Source organism: Melanostigma gelatinosum (assembly GCF_949748355.1).
Source record: "Melanostigma gelatinosum genome assembly, chromosome: 18".
Taxonomy (NCBI): Eukaryota; Metazoa; Chordata; class Actinopteri; order Perciformes; family Zoarcidae; genus Melanostigma; species Melanostigma gelatinosum.
Genome location: NC_136651.1, coordinates 7,098,796 through 7,119,329, shown reverse-complemented (window position 1 = coordinate 7,119,329; position 20,534 = coordinate 7,098,796). Strand labels below are relative to the sequence as shown.

At 41.2% G+C, this 20,534-nt stretch overlaps 1 protein-coding gene across 1 annotated transcript; it reads right to left on the bottom strand.

Moving 5' to 3' along the window:
- Positions 1 to 1,163: 1,163 nt before the first annotated feature.
- On the bottom strand, positions 1,164 to 7,798 carry lhx3 (LIM homeobox 3; the record flags this gene model as incomplete). The annotated part of the gene is made up of 6 exons (XM_079290089.1): positions 1,164 to 1,597; positions 1,978 to 2,149; positions 3,154 to 3,305; positions 5,019 to 5,221; positions 5,379 to 5,550; positions 7,705 to 7,798. 6 exons carry the CDS (start codon positions 7,796 to 7,798, stop codon positions 1,164 to 1,166), a joined length of 1,227 nt encoding a protein of 408 aa, XP_079146215.1.
- Between the last annotated feature and the right edge of the window lie 12,736 nt (positions 7,799 to 20,534).

Genomic DNA, 20,534 nt, shown 5'->3' with positions numbered 1-20,534 from the left:
AATGGATTGGAGATTCCTTTCCCATCGGGGTATTTGGGCAAACAAGACCCAGTAATCTCTGAATTGATGAGTTGACTCTCTGTCTGCATCACATTTCTCCACTAAAGAGCTGTTGAACCCCTGATACAGGGTTGATAGATACTCAATTAGCCAGATACTCAATTTGCAGACACAGCCAGAACATTGGGGTTGCTCTGGTTTCACTCTCAGTGCTGTGATATGCGATAGATTTGCGATAAAACATAGATGCAAGATGTAAGATATGAGATAAATGTCAAGGATGACCTGGCTCACGTTTCTTGACTTTGACAAGAAATGACTTTGCAATGTATCATGGTTCTTTAACCGCTGTCCACAATCATTTTTCACACCACTAGTCCAACCAGAAAGGATAAAACTCCATTGTTGATTTGGGTGACAAATTTATTAAAGTCCTGCCATTTAATCAGGAATCATCATCATCATTACCAGAGGGAATAAATAAGACATAAAACATTTTCCACATAAACAAACATATACATCAGACCCCCGGGTGCTACAGCAAGTTCATCCTTGGGGTTGTTTTCGGTAGAACGAAACGAACAAGATACATCTGAGAACACACAAATGCATAGAAGTAATTGGACCCCTAGGTACCATTTAAGACAACATCTACATTTTTGCCTATATCCCTGTTTAAGAATGTACAAAGTCCTCATATCCGGGTTCCTATTTATGTCCAGGAAGGGGTTTGTATAAAAATAAAGTCTCCACAATGATAAACCATTATATATATGTATATATATATATATAGACATTTGGCAACAACCAGACATTTACAGACTCTGAACTGAATTCTGCACCTGAACACAGTGTAGAAAACAAAGAGATGAGAATAAAGAGGGGGAGTTGGTGAAAATCCAAATGATTGAGTCTCAATGTTTGAAAAAGCTTATCGTGGTATCTGGAAATTGAACATCTTTGACAGCTTTCTTGCTTTACATACAGTTTTACTGCTGAAGAGCAATTGTTAGGCCAAGTGCTTTTAATGAAGGACCTTTTCCTCCCTCCTTCCATCCAGATCCCAGATAAGGACAGCAGTCTAGTCCTTTGCACAATCACTGTCATGTGTGACACAAAACTCCCCCCCCCCCCCCCCCAGAAAAAGTCTTGTCGTTGACCAATCAAAACTGCCCGTGGTCCACTTCATCTAACCAGGATGCAGGACTGGCAGGAAAGTCTGGGTATCCTCCGCTGCTGCCAGTCGAGAGGTCCGAGCTGGGGCCGTTGGCGGCACTCATGGAGCCCCTCACGCCAGGGTTGATCCCGGGCCCGCTGCCCTGGGTCATGATAGAAAGGCCGGAGTCGGGGTAGACCAAGCTGGAGACGAGAGGCTGGTGTCTGGGTAGCGCCTGAAGCGACCCTGGCGACTGAGGGAGGCCGTAGGGGCTGTTGGAGCGGATGTCGTGGAACTGGTCTTGAGAGGGAAGAACGCCATGCTCCAGGGGGAAGGAGCTGTGGTTGTTGCCCCCTTGGCGGCCCCCCATGGCTGGAGAGGACTCACTCAGGCTGCTGTAGATGCCATTAGTGAGGCCAAGCTCTGACATGGGTGGTTCATCTGTGCAACAAGAACACGATGGACAAAGGTGATATTTGTTATTCAGATTACGGGATGCTAATGTGTTAGCAGTTAGCTTACCAGCTACAGTAATTCACCAGCTAAACATCCATGAACTAACTCTATGAGAAGTCACTATAAGCTTCTGGAACCACACATTTCACACAGACGTGCATAAATGGCAGAACATTTTATTTTATTTTTATTTGTGTTTTACATACATAGATAATAGTCACCGTAGGAAAAGAACAAGTGTTTCAGTTTCAGGGTCCTGGTATCGTGCATGCTGGCTCACTGTCTGGTTTTCTTACGATGACAAGTCAAGTGTCTCCTGTGAAAAACGTGCCCACTCTATCAATGTTGTGCTGTTGACTCTGTACCTGTAAAAGACACCTCGGCATCACTGTCCATGCCCTCCTCCTGAATGCTGTCCTTGTCGGATTTGGAGCTTCCTCGTGACCTCTTCATGTTGCGGAAATACTGCCCCCACCTCTGCCGACCGGCATCTTTCTTCAGCCTTTTCTCTTTAGCTCGCCTGTTCTGAAACCAAACCTGGAGGGTGAAAAGACGAGATGGCTTTGGTTATTAGAAATGCATTTGACTGCTTACCACAGTAAGACAAATGAGGCTTGAGTATGAAATAAAAACAAAAACTGATAAATTCATCTTTGAGACAGTTGCAGCAAAATTCAAGAAAAGTGTTTTCCGACACATTTATTCAATGCATTTACATATTCCTCTCGGTCTTGAGGCCATAGCACACAATGTTTAGTCATCATGCCTGAGTCAAAGTCCTCTACATACAAAGTCCTTCCCACCTTTGTAACCAAGTGGAAGACTGAAACAGTGACACTGACCAGTAATCCTGGGAGCAGCGTCCCCGACACTAGATTTATCAGGCATTTAATTAACTTCACCACAGCTACAAGTTTTCCTCACCCCTGGGAGCAGACAAGTTGGAGTGCCACTGGTTTAAATTATTCGAAAGTTTTCTATATATCCACTTTTGATCTGATTTATACATTTTACCTTTAGAAAACATAAACAGACAGTCATAAACGTCAGCTAACCTCGCTGAAATCGCATACAAAATGAACAAATTTCTTATTATCTTTATCTTGCGAGCAAAAATGAATCCATTTCAGTCACAAGTACAAAAAGTGGTTTTACATTCTCCTTAATGATATTCCGCCCTAAGTGAACCCTCTTCACCCCTTCTCTTTCGCTGAATAATGAGCAGCATTTTAGTGGCTTCCGTCTCTACTTTTGTCCTTGCAAATAAAACAATATATATGACCACCACCTAGCAACCGGCGTGAGGCTCCTCAGCAGCAGACAACATGCGAGGGGCCCTCTGAGCATTGTTAACGAGCTTGCACTTAAACCATGCTGACTTTCACTTGGACTTCATTTCACTCCATCTAGCCGTAAATTCCCCCCCGAACACACACACTTATGCGTACAGTAGGCCGGTGCCAGTTCAGCCACAATTGTCCCCCGATAATGAAGTGAGGACACTAATGGAATAGCCCTTCATGGATAATAATATACTTTACCTGCACAACCCGCATATCCAGGCCCGTCTCTGATGATAGCTGCTCCCGGACGTGACGGGCAGGTTTGGGAGAGTTATTGTAAGCGTTCTTCAGTGTTTCCAGCTGTTTAGCAGTGATGGTAGTTCGTGGCCTTTTTGCAGTAGAGTCTGCTTCTGAAAATGAATTGACATCACAAAATGTAAGCCAGTGCAAGACAGTTATTTGGCCTCAAAGCTGTCAACACTTTTCATGTTCCAGGCCTGTGGACTCAAGAAACGTTGTTAAATTTCACAACACTTAAATTAACAATAATTAGGAACAGTCAATTTGGCTGCATTTAATCTGGCTGCTATTATACTTGTACAGTTTTTCCAATGAATGTCTGTCTCTAACACTATAACACAACAAAATATGTATGATGATTGAAAATATTACGATCAACAATGTTTTTATGCGGATATATTTTGGGTCAGTATCATGAAAATCTTTGGTGGAAACACATATTCACAGCAACCGAAAAAAGTAACAAGCTTGTATAATAAACAACTTTTTTAATTGACCATAAATGGATGCATTCCCCTCTGCCTATAAACCAAAACCTGGCATCCATGTGCATAATTGCATCATGTCTGCACATCTGTTGGCCAGCACAGCAAAATACAAAACCATCATCCAAATGGATGCTGCCCAAGTAATTGCGACCTCTCATTAGTAAAATAAACGTGTGTGTTTTCAGTGAAAACTTGCGTTAAGTTGCTGCGTAAATCAACACTTGGTGTCGGCCAGTAAATTCAAACAAACAGATGGGGAGATAAAACTTGACCGTACCAGTTGGCCCTATCAGGAGCAGAGCATGCTGGGAAATGATTGTGGCATTGGTTGATGTAATCATGCCTAATGAAAATATTTTGTGCATAAAATAGTGTTGGAGAAAACAACACAAACACATGTTAAAGTATAAAAAGTATAGATACCAGATAGTAGGTCTATGAATTATGTGTTTTTGAAAATATGGTTTGATTGAACTTTTTTCTCTACTTGTTAAAAAATATTTGTGTAATTTCCCTTTAAGAAAATGATCCATTTGAACAATTATTACGAACAAAATATATAAGAGTTATTTTGGGGTAAGTAGCTAAAATATGATCGTAAAGCATAATTGCTTTGATGCATTTTCAATGATGTGACTTCAAATTGTAATAATGTTAATTTGTTATTGAGTAATACATGAAAATTCTCTTTTCCCCCAGACTTTGTTGCTGCTTTAGTACACATGAATAATAGCAAGAAACCACAGTGTATATTTACTGCAAATGTAGAATTTAATAAAAATAATAAATAATAAATGCCCTTATGAATGCATTTAAAAGCATTTAGATATTTAGATAAGATAAATAACCTAATAAGCTAAATAACCTGATCAGTGCTTGCAACTGTAACGTAACTACACATAATACATATTTTTTTCTTGATTTCTCTCTCTCTCTGTCTGTCTTTCTCTCTCTCTCTCTCTCTCTCACACACACAAACACACACACACACACACACACACGCACGCACACGCCTCTTTCTTTATGTCTCTACCCAGGAAGGCCCACACGATAATAAGAGTTATTGAAAGCTGATTCCTTCAAGCCGCAGAGTGCAAGTGGAAACATCCATGGCCTCCACTTTACGCAGTTTGCTATCGATTGGGTTGCGGGCAACGACGCAATTAGCACAGGTGGGTCAGAGTTTATGGGTGACCTCATTGTCACGTCAAACGCACAACTCAAAGCAGGCACTTAAAAACATGTCTGCAGACAAACGTATCATATAACATCCAGAGTTGGGATCCGTTTTCAGGCCACCAATCGAAATGTTGAGGCAGTCATTGTGCAGCTCACCTCTCTGCTTGGCGGTCTCGTAATCGGCCTTACACACCAGCCTGCTGTCCTCCATCAGATAGTACTCGTCGCCTGTGGCCAGTTGCCTTTTGCACACGATGCAGGCAAAACAGTGCAGGTGGTAGACAAAGTCCTGCGCTCTCCTCACCACCTGTGTGGGCGGGATCCCCTGCTGACAGGCTGCGCATTTGGTCCCGAATCTCCTTTTGGGAAATCAGACGGTTTTCATCAATACATAATAACTGTCGAAACACTATTGGCGTCTGAATATATATTTTTTGTAACAAATATATCTCTAATAAAGGAAATTATGAAGGGAGATGGTGGAAATGGCCCCTGAGATATTTTTGAAATACTCACTTGAAGAAATCCTCTTTGCAGTAGACGCTGTCGCCTCTGCTGAAGCACTTCTCCGACAGTTGCGCCTGACAGTCGCTGCATTTCAGGCACTTGCTGTGCCAGTGGCGATCCAGCACTTTGAGGATGAAGCGGTCCACGATGTGTTGATTGCAGCCTGCACATACTGGAATTTCTGCAGGAGACACGATGGAGTCAACAAAAACATTTTAGTCGACTTTGAGTGCTTTGAAATGGCGTGAGGGAAACAGACACGCAGAGTGACAACTGCACCTGCTTATTGTTCTTACTGTGTGCACACTTTATGTTAATGTGCACACGTTTAATTAAGTAGAGGAGACGTTACACTAGCTGGAATAAATATCAGCAGCGTGAATAAACGAATGATTCACTTTTTTTTGTCGATTTCCTATTTTTCTCCTTTTTTGCGTTTTAAATAGTTGACTATTTGGTCGTATTTTTATGATTTTAAAATAATATATAATTTTCAACAGGAGATCTAATTATATTGACTTGTTTTTCATAAATAGCATGTAAGACCTTTTCTACCTTCGCCTTCATCATTACATCATCATCACTCTTTTAGCTTCAGATACGTCAAAATCAATTCCCCAAATGCAGTAAAATAACTAAATACTATAAATACAATAGCATTGCACAGTATAAACACACACATACACAAAATACAGAAATAGTATAGAAATGGCAGTGGTGTAAGAAAACGTGCACATACATGGACCTGCAGGGACTTTGATATCCCTATAAGGATATTCATTTATTTCTAGTCGGCCTAAAAACACGAGGCCATTGTCCAAACGCAGGCACCTAATCACAACATGCATGAAATATTTAGATATTAAATAAATCAATTGTTTTTATTGTATATTTTGGAGGCGGTCCTTCGTGGAAAAGGTTCATAAATGTACTCGAAGTCAGACTCGGTTAGAGGCATTTAGCCTCAATAAAACTTGACTTGAAACCATTCGTGTATTCTAATGCCAATGAATGGCGATTATTCTGATTAAAATAAATACTAATAAATTCTTAAATGCAATTGTGCAGATCCGAAGTTTGCAGGATTCTTAAAATAAATATAAAACTCGACCATAAATGAGTTGTAAGCTAATGTATCATCTTGGTAATTAATAGCTCGTCAATCAAATAGCGGCCGGCTTCTTATTATTTTGTCACCTTTAACAAGCAGCAGCCACTTTTACGCAAAGTCAATTTCAGACAGACAGGCCTGCAGCACGTAACATCGCCAAACCCCATTTCAGATATTTTAACAACCTCAAAGCAACAGCGACGGATTAAAACAACTCTCTGAGACACATTTAAACACAAAACAACATGCATAGGGACAACTGAAATGCCAAGTAAGACGTCATCAGGTCGCATTATCACTAATTAAAAGAGGTCCAACCACTTCAAATTTCATCCGTGCAAGGAATCGCATCCCTATTGTTCTGCTGTGGACAATTCATGAACCATTAATGAACCATTTCTTCTGGCATCAGCAGCGAAGCCCCGCACAAGTGGTTGTGATGGGAGCCACGTCAAGAACAGGTGTATCCAGGTCATCATTAATTCAACGCGCTCTGTAAAGCTAGAAAGCTGCAGACTATGTCTCACGGTGCAAACCCATAAGGTGTCCAAGCAAATTGCTTGCCTTATGGGGCCCCACTTGGAATATTGAAAATAAAGACGCTTGCAAATCCCAATGGGAATCTCTTGAGTTAATTCACAACTTTGGAGCAGGTGAGGTTCCAATCAATCCAACACCCTCCCACAACTGGTCATTTTCATTCATTATACTATAGTGCATAATACACATGCAACCATTTAACAAAAGTCAATAGTACACCTTATATGTCCGCCTTAGAATACCGTTTAAATCATTTTTAAACGGTATTCTTCAACATGTACAACTTTCCGAATCGTATAACAAAGGTTATGTCAGACTCCAATAGTGTAAAAGCAATTTCCAAATTAAAACAGTGCGTAGACCGAGTCACGTCTGTTTTACCCTCCAAAACAGTGCACTAAATATGAAATGTAACATATCTAAATTTGAACGACCTTTCATATAAATGAATGGTCAAAAGCCTGATGCGTAAAGCAACGAAAATGGACAATTAAAGATAAACGGTATCATCCATCCTCCGTGTATAGGTACTTATGATACACATGGAAACATTATCAACACACCACAGTGAAGGCCTGCTTAATTAAAGACACTAAAGTCAGACAGGCTGTGTGTGATCACGTGATACACACGTCATATCATCAGTGCAAAAACGAATAAATTGATATGTTGGCTTCCGATTACCTTTCCGCAGCTCCTCACTGTGCGACAGCGCAAGGGGCATCTCCGTGTTATTTGGTGCCTCTTTTGGAGAGTTGCGCTCACTATGTCCATCCATTGCTCATGATTTTACGCTTACATTTATGCAACTCTTGTTTGTGATCCATCCACACTCATACACACCAGGCAGGTGTTGTCAAATTTGTGTATCAGGAGCCCCAATGGCGAACACGAGCGTGCGAGTGTCCGGTGGAGTTCGCTTTTACGCTTCACTGTGTTGAAGCCTGTGCAGGATTACGGTGCTCCGTTTCCTGGGCGACAGGGAGGTAGATTAACATCACCCACTGAGAGTACCTTTCCCGGAAGAGGAATGAACAGGAGGTTCAGTGTTGGGTGATAACGTTACTCTGATACGCACAATGAGTCTAGCCTATTGCTCCAAATAACACGAAAACGCTTCACATCTTCTTTAAAAACCTCGTTTTTCTCCAACTCTAAAATGAGTTAATTCTCCTAAGTCTTCTCACATATTGTGATGGGTTTTTGTTATGTTGTTTTTGCTGAATCATACGTTAAAGGAAAAGGAAAACAGAGTGTTCATGGTATTGCAGTTTTGAAAACCCAGTTATTGGAAAAATATTCTGCAACTAATTCAGATTACACTTTTAATATTGCTTAGTTAGTAATATTGTCTTCAGTGTTTTGAGTAAGAAGCCCATTAATTTTGTCCGAAGAAAGTGTTAAAGATCGCAGCGTTTAAATTGGAGTGATGCCATAAGTATTTGAGAACTACAGAACGAACTAGATCCTCGAAAAAAAAATCAAAAAAAATCTTGTTGTTGATGTATTATGAATATCGACCAAAGTGGTTTCTATAGGATTCGGATCCATTTGTAATTCAGATTCCAGTACTGCCATGCGTAAAGGAGAGATTGGGCCCCGAGGGAACACAGTTCCTTGTCTTGGGCTGCCTTTAATTCATTCATTTGTGTTGTTGTTGTTGTTGTTGCAAAAAATAAATATGTGGCCCAGCATTTTCTTTTACTCTCAAATACTGTAATCGCTCTATTTTACAGACAGCTGCAAGCGTTTTTACACTTGGAAGAAGATAAAGAATATCACCGTTTGGTTTGTTGCTATTATTATTATTGTTCAGGTACTTTTGTGAACAAAAGTGATTGTTTTACGAATTTAATATACTTGCTTATGGAGCAATGTGTACAATATTGATTCTGATCAAAAGTGAAATAAGCGCTTTTGAAAATCTTACAGAAACGTACGCGCGCGCACACACACACACACACACCCACACACACATACAATCTCCATCTCATGTGTGTTGAGGGCTCAAAGAGAAGTGTTTATTTAGAGGAGAGATTGGCTGTTCAATAACATGTTGATCGGGCCAACACCCCAATGAATTTTATTGACACTGATCTTTGGCACAAAAGAGCGCCTGGGGAAATCACGGGTAGTGCCACAGCCAGCCGGGCCGCTGATGAATCCAAAATCAATGTCCCATTTGCCTGCATTTTAGAAGTATATGAAAGACGTTTTGGAGAAAGCTGTGGGATTCATAGATGCACCTCTTACTTTTCAGCTTTCTAATAATTTGTTATGTCATATTGATCGCTCACTTTTGAGGGGGCGAGCCCGACAGTAATGTGACAACAAAGCGATAAAATGACCATCAGAATAATGGTCAGTCAGTTCGAGAAAGTTGCAAAGACGATGAAGTAAATTCACGTTTTTCGTTGGAATTTTTTATTAAAAAGTTTTTTGCTTGACTTTGTAAATTCGGTTTAAATTTATGTTTATGTATAAGTATTATGTGACATGATTCAAAATCATATTTTCGTAGTTTTGTTCTTCATAATTCCACACGTGCCTTTAATTTAAAATGAAATTAAAATGTATTTTTTTTGTGTTGCCTTAGACACAATGAATACAACACGTACAACAACACGAAACAAGCTTGTTTTTCTACATCTTTAGATGCCACTAATAATTTAGCTATTATGGGGAGACTTTTGAATCCGACCACTATACACCATCACCTCCACTGCAACCTCAGGTGTCCCACCTGTCGGGGCAGGAATGTCACCTGTTGAGCATATTGTGTCGGTGGTGTGCGGGGGTGGGAGCAGCTCCACCGCGCCTGCTGGCAGTCTGTCTCACAGCCGCAGCGAGGCTGCTGTCGCCACAGTGGGTCCGGCTTCTCCATCTCCGCATCTTGCGCCCTGCTTGCGCTCCCGTTACAACCGCAGGCGGCGGTGTGAAATGACAGCACGCGCGTAACATCTGTTGGTGCGATTCTCCAACAATGAAGGCTCATTACCAATTCATAACGTCTCCCACACGCGCTGCAAAAGAAGCGCCTCTAAACGCTCTATATACACCAACATGGGTCGATGAATAACAGTCGGGTTTTTCTGCAACTGCCGCAACTTTATATGACGTATCGATGTCTACAATGTGTCCCGTTTGGGCGCATCGAACATTCAAATGATGAAACATTAAATAATTGGAATGTCAGTGTCCTTGCTTTTCACATTAAAATAAAAGCAGTTCACAAGGCCCATTTCACGCTTGTCAGAGTCCACTCAGCAAAACAAGAGCCTCCTGCAGTCCTGCTGTGCCGATTTGCTGTGTGATCCACTATTTCACGCCTAATTGTAACTCATTAACTGACCCCAGGACATCAATTAAAACCCGGCCAAGTGATAATGCTCATATGCACAGTGCAAATAGTCAAAATGGGCTCTTACCTTGGCCTGAACTGTACCGGGAGAAATTTCCGGTGTTTTGACAGCTTGACCCCGGGTGTTCAAGCAACATTTCGAAGATGTCCCGGTGTTCCAACGGAAGAAAGCAGCGCCGAAACGCGTGCGAAAAAACCTTAACAATACTGCGTATGGACGGTGGATTCAAACCGGCACTTTCCTGGAGATTTTATCCTCTCGATAGTGAGTTGAGCGCTCTTCGGTGGCAGCTTGATTTCTGACAATTGTTAAAAAGGACGCCCGTCGACCTGTCTCCTTTCGTCAGCCGCCGAGGACGTGCACTTTGAATATTCATCAAGTTGCTCTTTGATTCCGCGTGGATAAACTCGAGATGAGGTGGAGACGACGGTCGGGTGGCAGTGGAAAAGTGTCTGACCATTAGCAGCGTCAGCTGACCTGACTGTGAGCCCGGCAGCCTGCGACTTTCCTGAAGTACTAAAGTACAGGCGGCGGTCAGCGCTGCCCCTGTCCAGGGTGCTGAAAGGGGGAGTTCCTATAAACAGACTGGAGGCGTGTGTGCTGCTCTTGTCCCCCGAGCCTATCTTTAAGCGCGCTCACACACACACACGCACACACGCACACACACACACGCACACTTGCTTGCCCTCCCATCTTTCTCCTTAGCTATGTTGCGGAGCACGTGTCTGTCTTTCAAGACGCACAATGGGGCACTGCTCGGGACATTGTTGTCATGCTGTTCAATCGCTGCGTCTCTCTTTTGTTGGTTGAAAATAGACCGCATCGCATTATTGATACGAGTGGACGGATAGTACAACATACCGTTAGGATATAATTTGTAGTTTTATAGCTGCTGCACCGAAATAAGATAAAGTATGTGCACGTCTTTACTGGTTGGATTAGTTTAAAATGATTGACAGGTATTAGTTTTAAACGCTGCTTTAAATGAAATACGTTTGATTGAGAAATATGACCACAGAAACGAGTTTGAATCTTAAAAAGCACGGAGGTTAATATAGTTCAACCGTAATACTTTTCTTTCTTTCTTTCATGATTCCTTGAAAAAAAAAACATTGTCCCTAATTTATCCTTTTCTGTAAGATTTCAATTCAGCCGCTTGCGCAGAGCTGGGCGTCTATTTGGCTCAGTGCCATGCTTCAGGCCTTTTGACACTGTGCCAATTACCACCACAACGCAGAAAACTACTCTGACGTAGTCCTACAGCTTTGATTCAATTTTGCTCGCCCAGCATGCCAGCCCACAAGTGGTGTCAGCCAATTAGACCTATGCTGTTCATTAGTCCACTCAGGGCAATTATAGCCTTCAAAGCAACCACCTTTTTTCCTTTTCTCATTCTACCTCACCAACTTCACACTCTCCATTCTTCCAGCAATTCCATTGCATTCACAGAATGTTGAGATCTAAAAAAACATTATCAAGCGGGTGTTTGTTTTGATGGATAAGGAGCAAATTTGTGGGTGTTTTCAAGGGCAGTAATCTCTGGTCAACAGGTCAGTGTGGATCTTTATGCAGATTAAGGGAGAAGTGTTTGTAAATCTGGAAGGAGCTGTAACCTAAAGCCAATGCAGCATCAAAGGAGCTTAGACTACAAGCACAACAACAGGACTGCTTTGCTTTTCCTTTCATCCAATGTGAGAAGAGAGTCTGTGCTTTTTTCATTTGTAACGCAGTGCATGGTGGACATGTGTGACCTATCCTTATCTCAAATAAGGCAAGATAAATTCATAATCTACCATATCAATCATTTTCCACAATTTATTATTTTGGTAAACTATAACATCAAAATGATTTATTACATCACCAAGTTATGTTAAAAAAGGAATTTGAGGAATAAACGGAGGAACAAACAGCAATAAAAATGAGTTCTGCCACTCTTTTTAAAGCCAACACAAACATTTTGTTTTCTGGCATCCTCGGCAAACTCGCATAAATATCATGAAGAGCCAAATCTGAAAAACATGCCCAGGCTTTTATCCTGTTTTGCGTGTCCTCTGCGAAAGCGAAAGCATCATCACAGAAAATTGGTAAGAGTGTTAACACACCTGGGTCCTACTTGAGATGGCAGCTGCAATCAGCCATTCAGGGTCCTCCATAAAGACTCGGCCTCTTGCTCCTACAGAACTTGATTTTGATGTTGAATATGAGCAGGTTCAACAGGCTCACAAGTGGATTCGACAAGCCTCGGCCCGACTACTTGAAAAGAACAAACAGTGCTGCACATGAAAAGAGAATGGAATAGTTTTACGAAAACAAATCTTAAAACAAATAGAACATGAACTTATCTTATATTTTATTTTTGCACAAAAATTATTTCAATTGGAGCAAAGACTCCATCTTTGTTTTTTTGCAGGTGTAAACAAAAACAAGACCATAGAGTGAACCTTATATGTAATATACTGTCCGATTTAAACTATATTTTAAGAAGAAAAACATGCTAACAATAAACACCCGATGGGCGTAGCTTTGTCTTCAACAATCTATACAATGTGTCTCACCAAATTCTTTCTTCTGATAGCCATGGGTTGGATTTTGTTTACATCTGTTACCATTAGAGCCCTTAACTTAATGACAAAAATATGGGTCGAAGAATGAAACATTTTCAGAATAAGCTCCGAATCTACTGCCTCAAGGGAGATTTCTTTTTAAATTATTTTGAAATGATGTAGTCTTTCAATGTGCTGTCTTTTATTCATATAAATACACATATGGCGCACATGATCTTGCTTTGTTCGTACCGGTCATTTTACATGCTTGCATATGTCCACAAGTGGCCCTGTGTGCTGTGCTGTCCCGGATTGTGCATATTTGTGCATACATGCTGTGTATGCTTGCTTGTAACTGCTTTTGCACAGCTGAGCTGGGTGACTGTGTGTTACCGCGGGGGGTCTATGTGTGCCCTTGCCACCCCTCTGACACCGGGCTGCCATTGTGCTGCCGTCATGATCAATCATGTCCTCCTAAGACTGGCCTTGTTCAAGAGGGAGGGGACCAATCACACGCCTCATTACCCAGGCTTGGTTACTCCTAAGCGGAGTGGTCCCAGGACACCTCAGCCTGTTGCTGTCTGGAGAGAGGAAGAGAGCAAGTGTGTGTGAAAGAGTGTGAGAGAGAGAGGGAAAATGAGCGAGAGAAAGAAATAGTTAGCAAGAGGGTGTCAAAGACGGCAGGAGAACTAGGACTAAGAAGAAGTTGTTGGCCTTAGATGTTGTATGTCAATTTTCAGATAGATAAGCCAACAAAGGTATTAGCGCTGAAAAACTTAGTTGCTGACCCAAAGAATATTTCTAGATATTGCAACCCCAGCCACCAGTTGTAGATACTAGATAAAGGCCCTCCCTCTGTGTCCCCTGAGCAACCAGCCTCTAGTTTTCCACCATATAGGCGCTTTCATTGTTTTGAAATGGTTCCATCTGGCAAGGTTTCACTGACCAGGCCAGCCGTGGCTCGCTCCCCCAGCAGCTGGCTAAACTGCCCAACCGCTTTTCCGCTTGGCCCTCGGAGTAACCGACACTCTATGGTGGCTTTGCCCCTCCAACACACTCCGACATGCACAATAACACACAAGGTTAACTGTCCCCCGGCCTGCCAGTCTTGGGGTCAGATGGCTTGAGTCGAGGAAGGGGAGGGAGGTATGGTGGGCAGGAATGGGTGACACCATTTAGCCATTTGTTATTCACCCGAGAGAACTGGAGAAATGGTTAAAAAATGTTTCATGTGTACTGTGAAACATTTGAAATGATCCTTTGAAATTTAAAGAAAAGGACGAAAAGGTAGAAACCGTCTCAGCTGTGATTCAAGATCAGTTCTACAATTCGTCACACTTCTTATTGACTTATGGGCTTAACTCAACAGCTGGCCTTTAAGAGTCAAATGCAGGTTTCATTATTTGTGCATGAGGGTCTACTCTAGGCTAAAAAGGCTGCCACCTCTGGCCAGCATAACCCCCTTTGAATATTGATATGCTAATGATGAACAACCCAGGGAACAAAGCCTGACTGCTACCACTGGAAACCAATACAATGGCCCTTCAGTCAGGCCTTGACACTTTTACCACCCAACATGTGTCCCTGGTTTCATGCACAGACAATAAAGGCCAACAACTGCCCATCCATTTATATGGGGGATGCTGTTAGTGTGTCCCGACGAACTGTCTGGGGACCCGACTGGTTACGTTGTGTTTTAACCATCTTTGTTCTGGGTGGGAAATATCAGCTTTTTAGAGCACTGATAAGCCACCCCAGAGGCAGACATAATGCCTGGGAGGTCAGAGTTCAAACCTTTCAGGCAGAGCTGAGGCTGGACTTAGCTTGTCATTACAGATGTTTGCCTACTGTGGGGTCTATCTGGATTGCAGGTGGTATATTTTGGTATGAATACAGAAAATAAAGATTTCGGGAGAGCTTACAAGGGATATGAGCTTTACGTCTGTGGACTGGTTTAAAGTAAGTTATGTTGGCCTAATCAGCTTTGTAAGGCTTGATAGGATATTTGTTATTGTGTTGCAGTGTGGCATGTTTTGATCAAAAAGAGGTGACCACGTGGTCAAGGATGCATGGCCAAGGGTTAGTGGTAGACTATTTAACAGAACCAAATCTAACACAAATTAATATTCCCATACTTAGTTGTCTTAAAGCTCTGTGATGTTGCCATCGAGGACAATGAGGATCTGTGTTTTCTCTGGGAATTTGGGTTTTTATTCTACAACAAAAAAAAGACAAAATAAACCTTTTGTATTCAGTATTTCCTTTATGAACTATATTCCTAACCAGTAGGAATAAGTCAAGGAGTCTTTTAAAGCAGGTTTTGGGAAATATGATTTAAATAAATTGTAACAGGTAAATGAAGTGAATAAAATATGTCAAAATAAAATAATAAAACAATGTCACACATTGTAAAAGTTACAGCTCTGACGTAGCAGTTTGAATCTTCAGCTAAATGTTTTATCTATGTGATCATGGTGACACATTTATAGCTGGTTACTTTTTTATAATTATAAAACAGGAACATTCAACAGAAATATTTCATAATAACATGTAAATTCGGGGCTTCATTGCAGCATAGTGCTGTGTAAAATCACTGTTTAAACGGAGCATCATTTTGTCAAACATATCTTTATCATCTTGTACCAGAGGGCGCGGATAATTCAATCAAAGTGGCAGACAGAGACAAAAGACAACATTTAAAATAAATTACTGCCAAAATAATATTACTGTCTTGTAATTTACTGGTAGCATGTCATAATGTCATTTTAAATCCATATGTAAATCCTTATGTATGTCGATATCCATATGATTTCGAACCAAAAACTGCTAATATTACAAAAAAAACGACTTAACCCTTTGAATGAGACGTCATGGCTCAATTCAATGTAGTGTTTGTATTTTTAAGGAGGTCATGTGTTGCAGTGAATGCTTATAATTGAACTGTAATTTAACTCTCTGTCCCGCCCCTCTCTCTCTCTAATCAACCCTCCGAGAGTGAGCTAGACCCCCAATCTGGACCAAAACAATAAGACGAGCAGATGAATTATAGTTCCTTCGCTGCGGCATCAAACTCAATTCGCAAGCACAACCAGTTATTGTTTTGTGTCACTCTTATCCTTTTTACTTTATTCTAAAACCCCCTCATCCACCAATACCTCCACCCCATCTTTCGTTTCCTAAATCTTACTTTGTATCCACCTTTCAAAGTCTCCATTGACGTGTACCCTTTTCTTTCGCCATCAGTGGGTGGAAAGTCAAGAGACGGACACTGATTAGCGACCGTACAAGGAAGCAGTCACTTCAAACGATGGATGTCATCATACTGCTGCAAAATGAATGCATTTATTATTAATAATTTATTTGCAGATGAATCATACTCCAGACAGAGTAGATCAGAGCCTAGCAGACACCCAGCCTGCCATTAGTATCACACGGTCCACTGTTTAAAAGCTAGCATTCATCGCGGTGTCGCTAATAGATGTCATTATCGCTGAGCTGTTTGGAATCCGGTAAATTAGAAAACAGTTTATTGGGAACACTGTACACATCACCCCATCATCCTGGGTTGACATTGTTTTTTTTTTTACTATTTGTTTACATTTTCAAGTAACTACCATGTTGTTATTGTGCATGTGTTGTTCCATGACCTTTAAGAAGTTGAGCAGTTGCAACACGTTGCACTTTTCTCTCAATACTCCATCAGTGATGGCCGTGCTGCATTGGGAGTCAGCTCTCAGTTGTCTTAGACTAACAGGCTTATGGCTAAAGATGGATGTTTGTGTATCAAGGGCTGGTGGAGGACATGTGGTTTTTTTTTGCCTTTCTTTTCCACTGAAGGGAGGGGGGGGGGGTCTAAACATTATGGATAAGAGGCGGCCCGGCACACGCCTGCCTGACTGTCGGTAATCCCACAGTCTCAGACTCATGACCCACTTTCTTGGAGGAGCGTGATGGAGCAGCGGCTTCTTACCCTGGAGGAGCCTCCAGACACAGGGTGGAGGGGTTGAGGGGTTGAGGGACACCCCCCTCCCCTACCCTACCCTGTCAAGACAAAGGAAAAGACAGACTCTTCTGAAAGCCAAATAAGAGGTTCAGGAACACTAATACCTCAACCTGATGCTCTTATCATTCTAATAAATAATTCACAGGGCGTGCCACTCGAGGCTTCTTTTATTCCTGATTGCACCTGTTGTTATGCTTGAGATTATTTACAGATACGAGCAAACCTTTGACGAACAAAAACGTAATTTTATGCAGATTTTTGTTCAATTTGACTAGAATATTCAAAATTGAGTCAGTGGAACAAATTGGCGAATATATGCTTATTTCGTAAGCTTGACCTTCATGCCAGATGTACTTTGATTCTTCTTTGGATATTTTGTAACTCTTGTCAAATGCAAGGACTTTGCTTTTGTTTCCTGAGTCAGGAAACTGGGAAACCAATGCTGTTAAGCAAAGACCTGAGCCATTTCCTCATTAAACCACTGAATTAAGCAGAGATCCTCCACCACAGTAATACAAAGGAAATGAAAAGAACAGCTTCTTCTGTATTGTGTCTTATCCCTTGAAAACATACTGACCGACATCATGGCACGAGCCACAGCCAAATAGGTCAACAAGCGATGCCTTGGTGTATTAGATCATATCACCACCAAATATTTATTTATGAATCACCACCTGCCCCTCCTCTTCCATCTTTATGTTGTTGAAAACATCTCCCCACGCACACCACAATGCACGGCGCTCTTACTTCTCTCTTTATCTTAATCCCTGGCAGACTTTAAGTGTCTGGCATCAGGGCAAAATCCCAAACTGGAGACGAGCGTGTTTGGAGACCTAATCCCCTTACCCATAGACTCCAGTTGCCCTAAATTCACCGCTCCCAAAGTAGGCCAAGAACAAGGAGCCACAACAGAGAAGCAAGCGGCTTCACGAGGGCTCAGCGTTGTAACGCTGCCAGACAGACAGACAGGAGTGACACACAGACAGACGCATGGATAGATGACGTATAAGCTGGTCTACCAGTACACACAAGGTCTACCAGTACAGTACACACAAGCTGACACACAGACACACCCAGATGCTAACCTGAAAAGTAGACACACACTTGCTTCTGTGTTTTTTTTATCTTGCGCTCCTCACACAATGCTGAGTAATACACAGACTGTGTCCTGCAGTACTTGTCTTCAGCCACGGCCTCCTCTTCCTATTCTTCAGCAGCCACCTTTCAGTGTTTGGCTCGGCCTCTGGAAGGGATGACAGATCAGCTCTGCTCCTGTGTGTTCATTCTCTGTTTCTCCTGGTTAGATGATAACTTTCTTTGAGTATACAGCGGCTTCATGGGAGATAATGCCCTGTCGTCAGCATGACAGGAGGGCCTGCTAAGTATAAGCTGTGAACACAAATCAATCATTTTCTAAATCACATCCCCATATGCTGTTTTCATCAACCTGTAAAATATCCGTGGAGAGAGACATGAAACGCACAACTTTAAAAAGGTGAAGGTGGAGAGTGTTGAAGCACGTTTAGCGACAGGGACTGTCTCCATGGAAACAGCTGTTGCCATGATGACAGGTGTAACTAAAGACATGTCAGCTTCAGTAATTTGTGATCGAAACATGTGTATTGTGGTTCCCTCAATGACAGCGATGCCCCACTGAATGTAATCCTTCTCTTGAAATCAAGTGGTCAGTTAGTCGGTCATGAAGAAGAACTTTCTAAACACATGTTAAACGTTCTAAGATTCTTTGTGAATCAATCAGACATAAAGATATCGATGCATACGGCAACTATGTTCCAATTTCGGGTACACTTTTTTTTGGGCACTGAGTCAGACAAATATTTTTTCTCCTTGTGTTTCTATCCCTCAACTATAACACAGTCAAAGAAGACATTTCACACTTCAGAGAATGCAGATTATGTCCCTCATCAACCACATTATAATCATATTGGGTTTCTTAGGGCCAATAAGAACAGGAAGAACATTTATTTGAATGTACATACGCGTAAACATTGTTTTAAGATTTAATGATTAACAATTCATTTCTTTGACTTTCTTACTGTCTGTGTGCGGTTTATGTACTTTATATTCTTCAATTTAACAAATGTCCATCTTGAGTAAACCCATGCCAGAGTAAAGGACACTGCCACCCTTTGGTCACTGCAGAATATCTACGTACATGTTGAGTTTACAGTGAGCGGTACAGGACACAAATGTCTGCTCAACATTATGGAAAACTGAGACAAATCTGAAAGCTATGCTTCTATACTAAGTGGATTGTTGGAGGCCAAAGCATTGTCTTGGGGGTTGCTGTAAGATAACCGGCATTCAAAGAGGTTCAAGGATAGAGCTGAGAGACTTGAGCTCCAGTTGGATTCTCAGATTTAAAGGCTCATCCACTGCTTTCCTCCTTCCCACCCTCCCTCTCTTCATCGTCTCTCTAGATCTGGACTAGATTAGGTCTGATTTTTCCATTATGCTAATTATTTTCTCCTGCAGCCCCCTGTCATCACTTAGTGTTGTTGAGAGATTGCTTTATAAGTACCAAACTGCACATCAAATAGCCAGGTTTCAGTAAAAGGCCTGTTGTCATGCTTTCATAAATTAGAAAGGGCAAGAGAAACAACACTGGAAGAAAAAAGATGCTATCGTAATGTGTTTATCAGGTGCTCACCGGGTAATATTGCACTGATAGGTCATGAATATTTGTTGCATATCTGTACAAAAAATATGAAGCATAAGCTCCAATTATTTTGCCATTTCCTTTACATTTTTTTTAAAAGTGATGTCCAATCATTGATCTCATTGTCTGCAAAATAAATCATGGATTTCCATGACTTTCCACGCCTGTCTGGTTGTTTCTAAACTTGGATAAATGTGAATTAAGTGGATAATCCTGAAATAAACAGTAACTCAAACACTCAAGTACATCTAGAGTATCTGTATTATTATACCGTACTTAATCCCCCATATTCACCAGAAATTGACTCCATGGGTACATGGTATTGAATATATGGAACGCAAAAACAAATGCGTTAATACCGTAATAACAAAAAATAATAACAAAAATATAAATTTAAAAGATATGCATGTCTTGAGAACACTGCAAATCCTACTGATTAAATCAATGAGGGCACAGATTGAAAGTAACCTTCAGACTGCCTCACATGGGAGGTCTAGTGGTCTTAAACAGGCTTAATCTTTAGACTATATAGCAGCCTGCACAGAAGGTCACACTTTACACCTATACTGTAAAATAAGCTGTGTTTGGAACTTACTGGGGCAGAGACAAAAGCTATAAGTATATATTCTATTTTTTACCAGCATGTAGTAAATGCCTAACTCCTTGTTTACAATCAACTTCCATCTTTTTATTCATCTGTTTAACCTGGTTTCTGTTTACCTCACAGTATTTATGCATTCCTGGTGTCTAATTGCAGCCCCATTGTGTGATTCACATGTTTGTTGTTTTATAAACTAAAAACCCTTTTTTGACTGGTCTGCCACTCTTCATCTATTTTACTTTTATCTTTACCTTAATTCCATTTGAAAGGAAACTTTTTCAAAGTATAGTTATTTCGCATTTGCAGATGATGCACACTTGAGTTT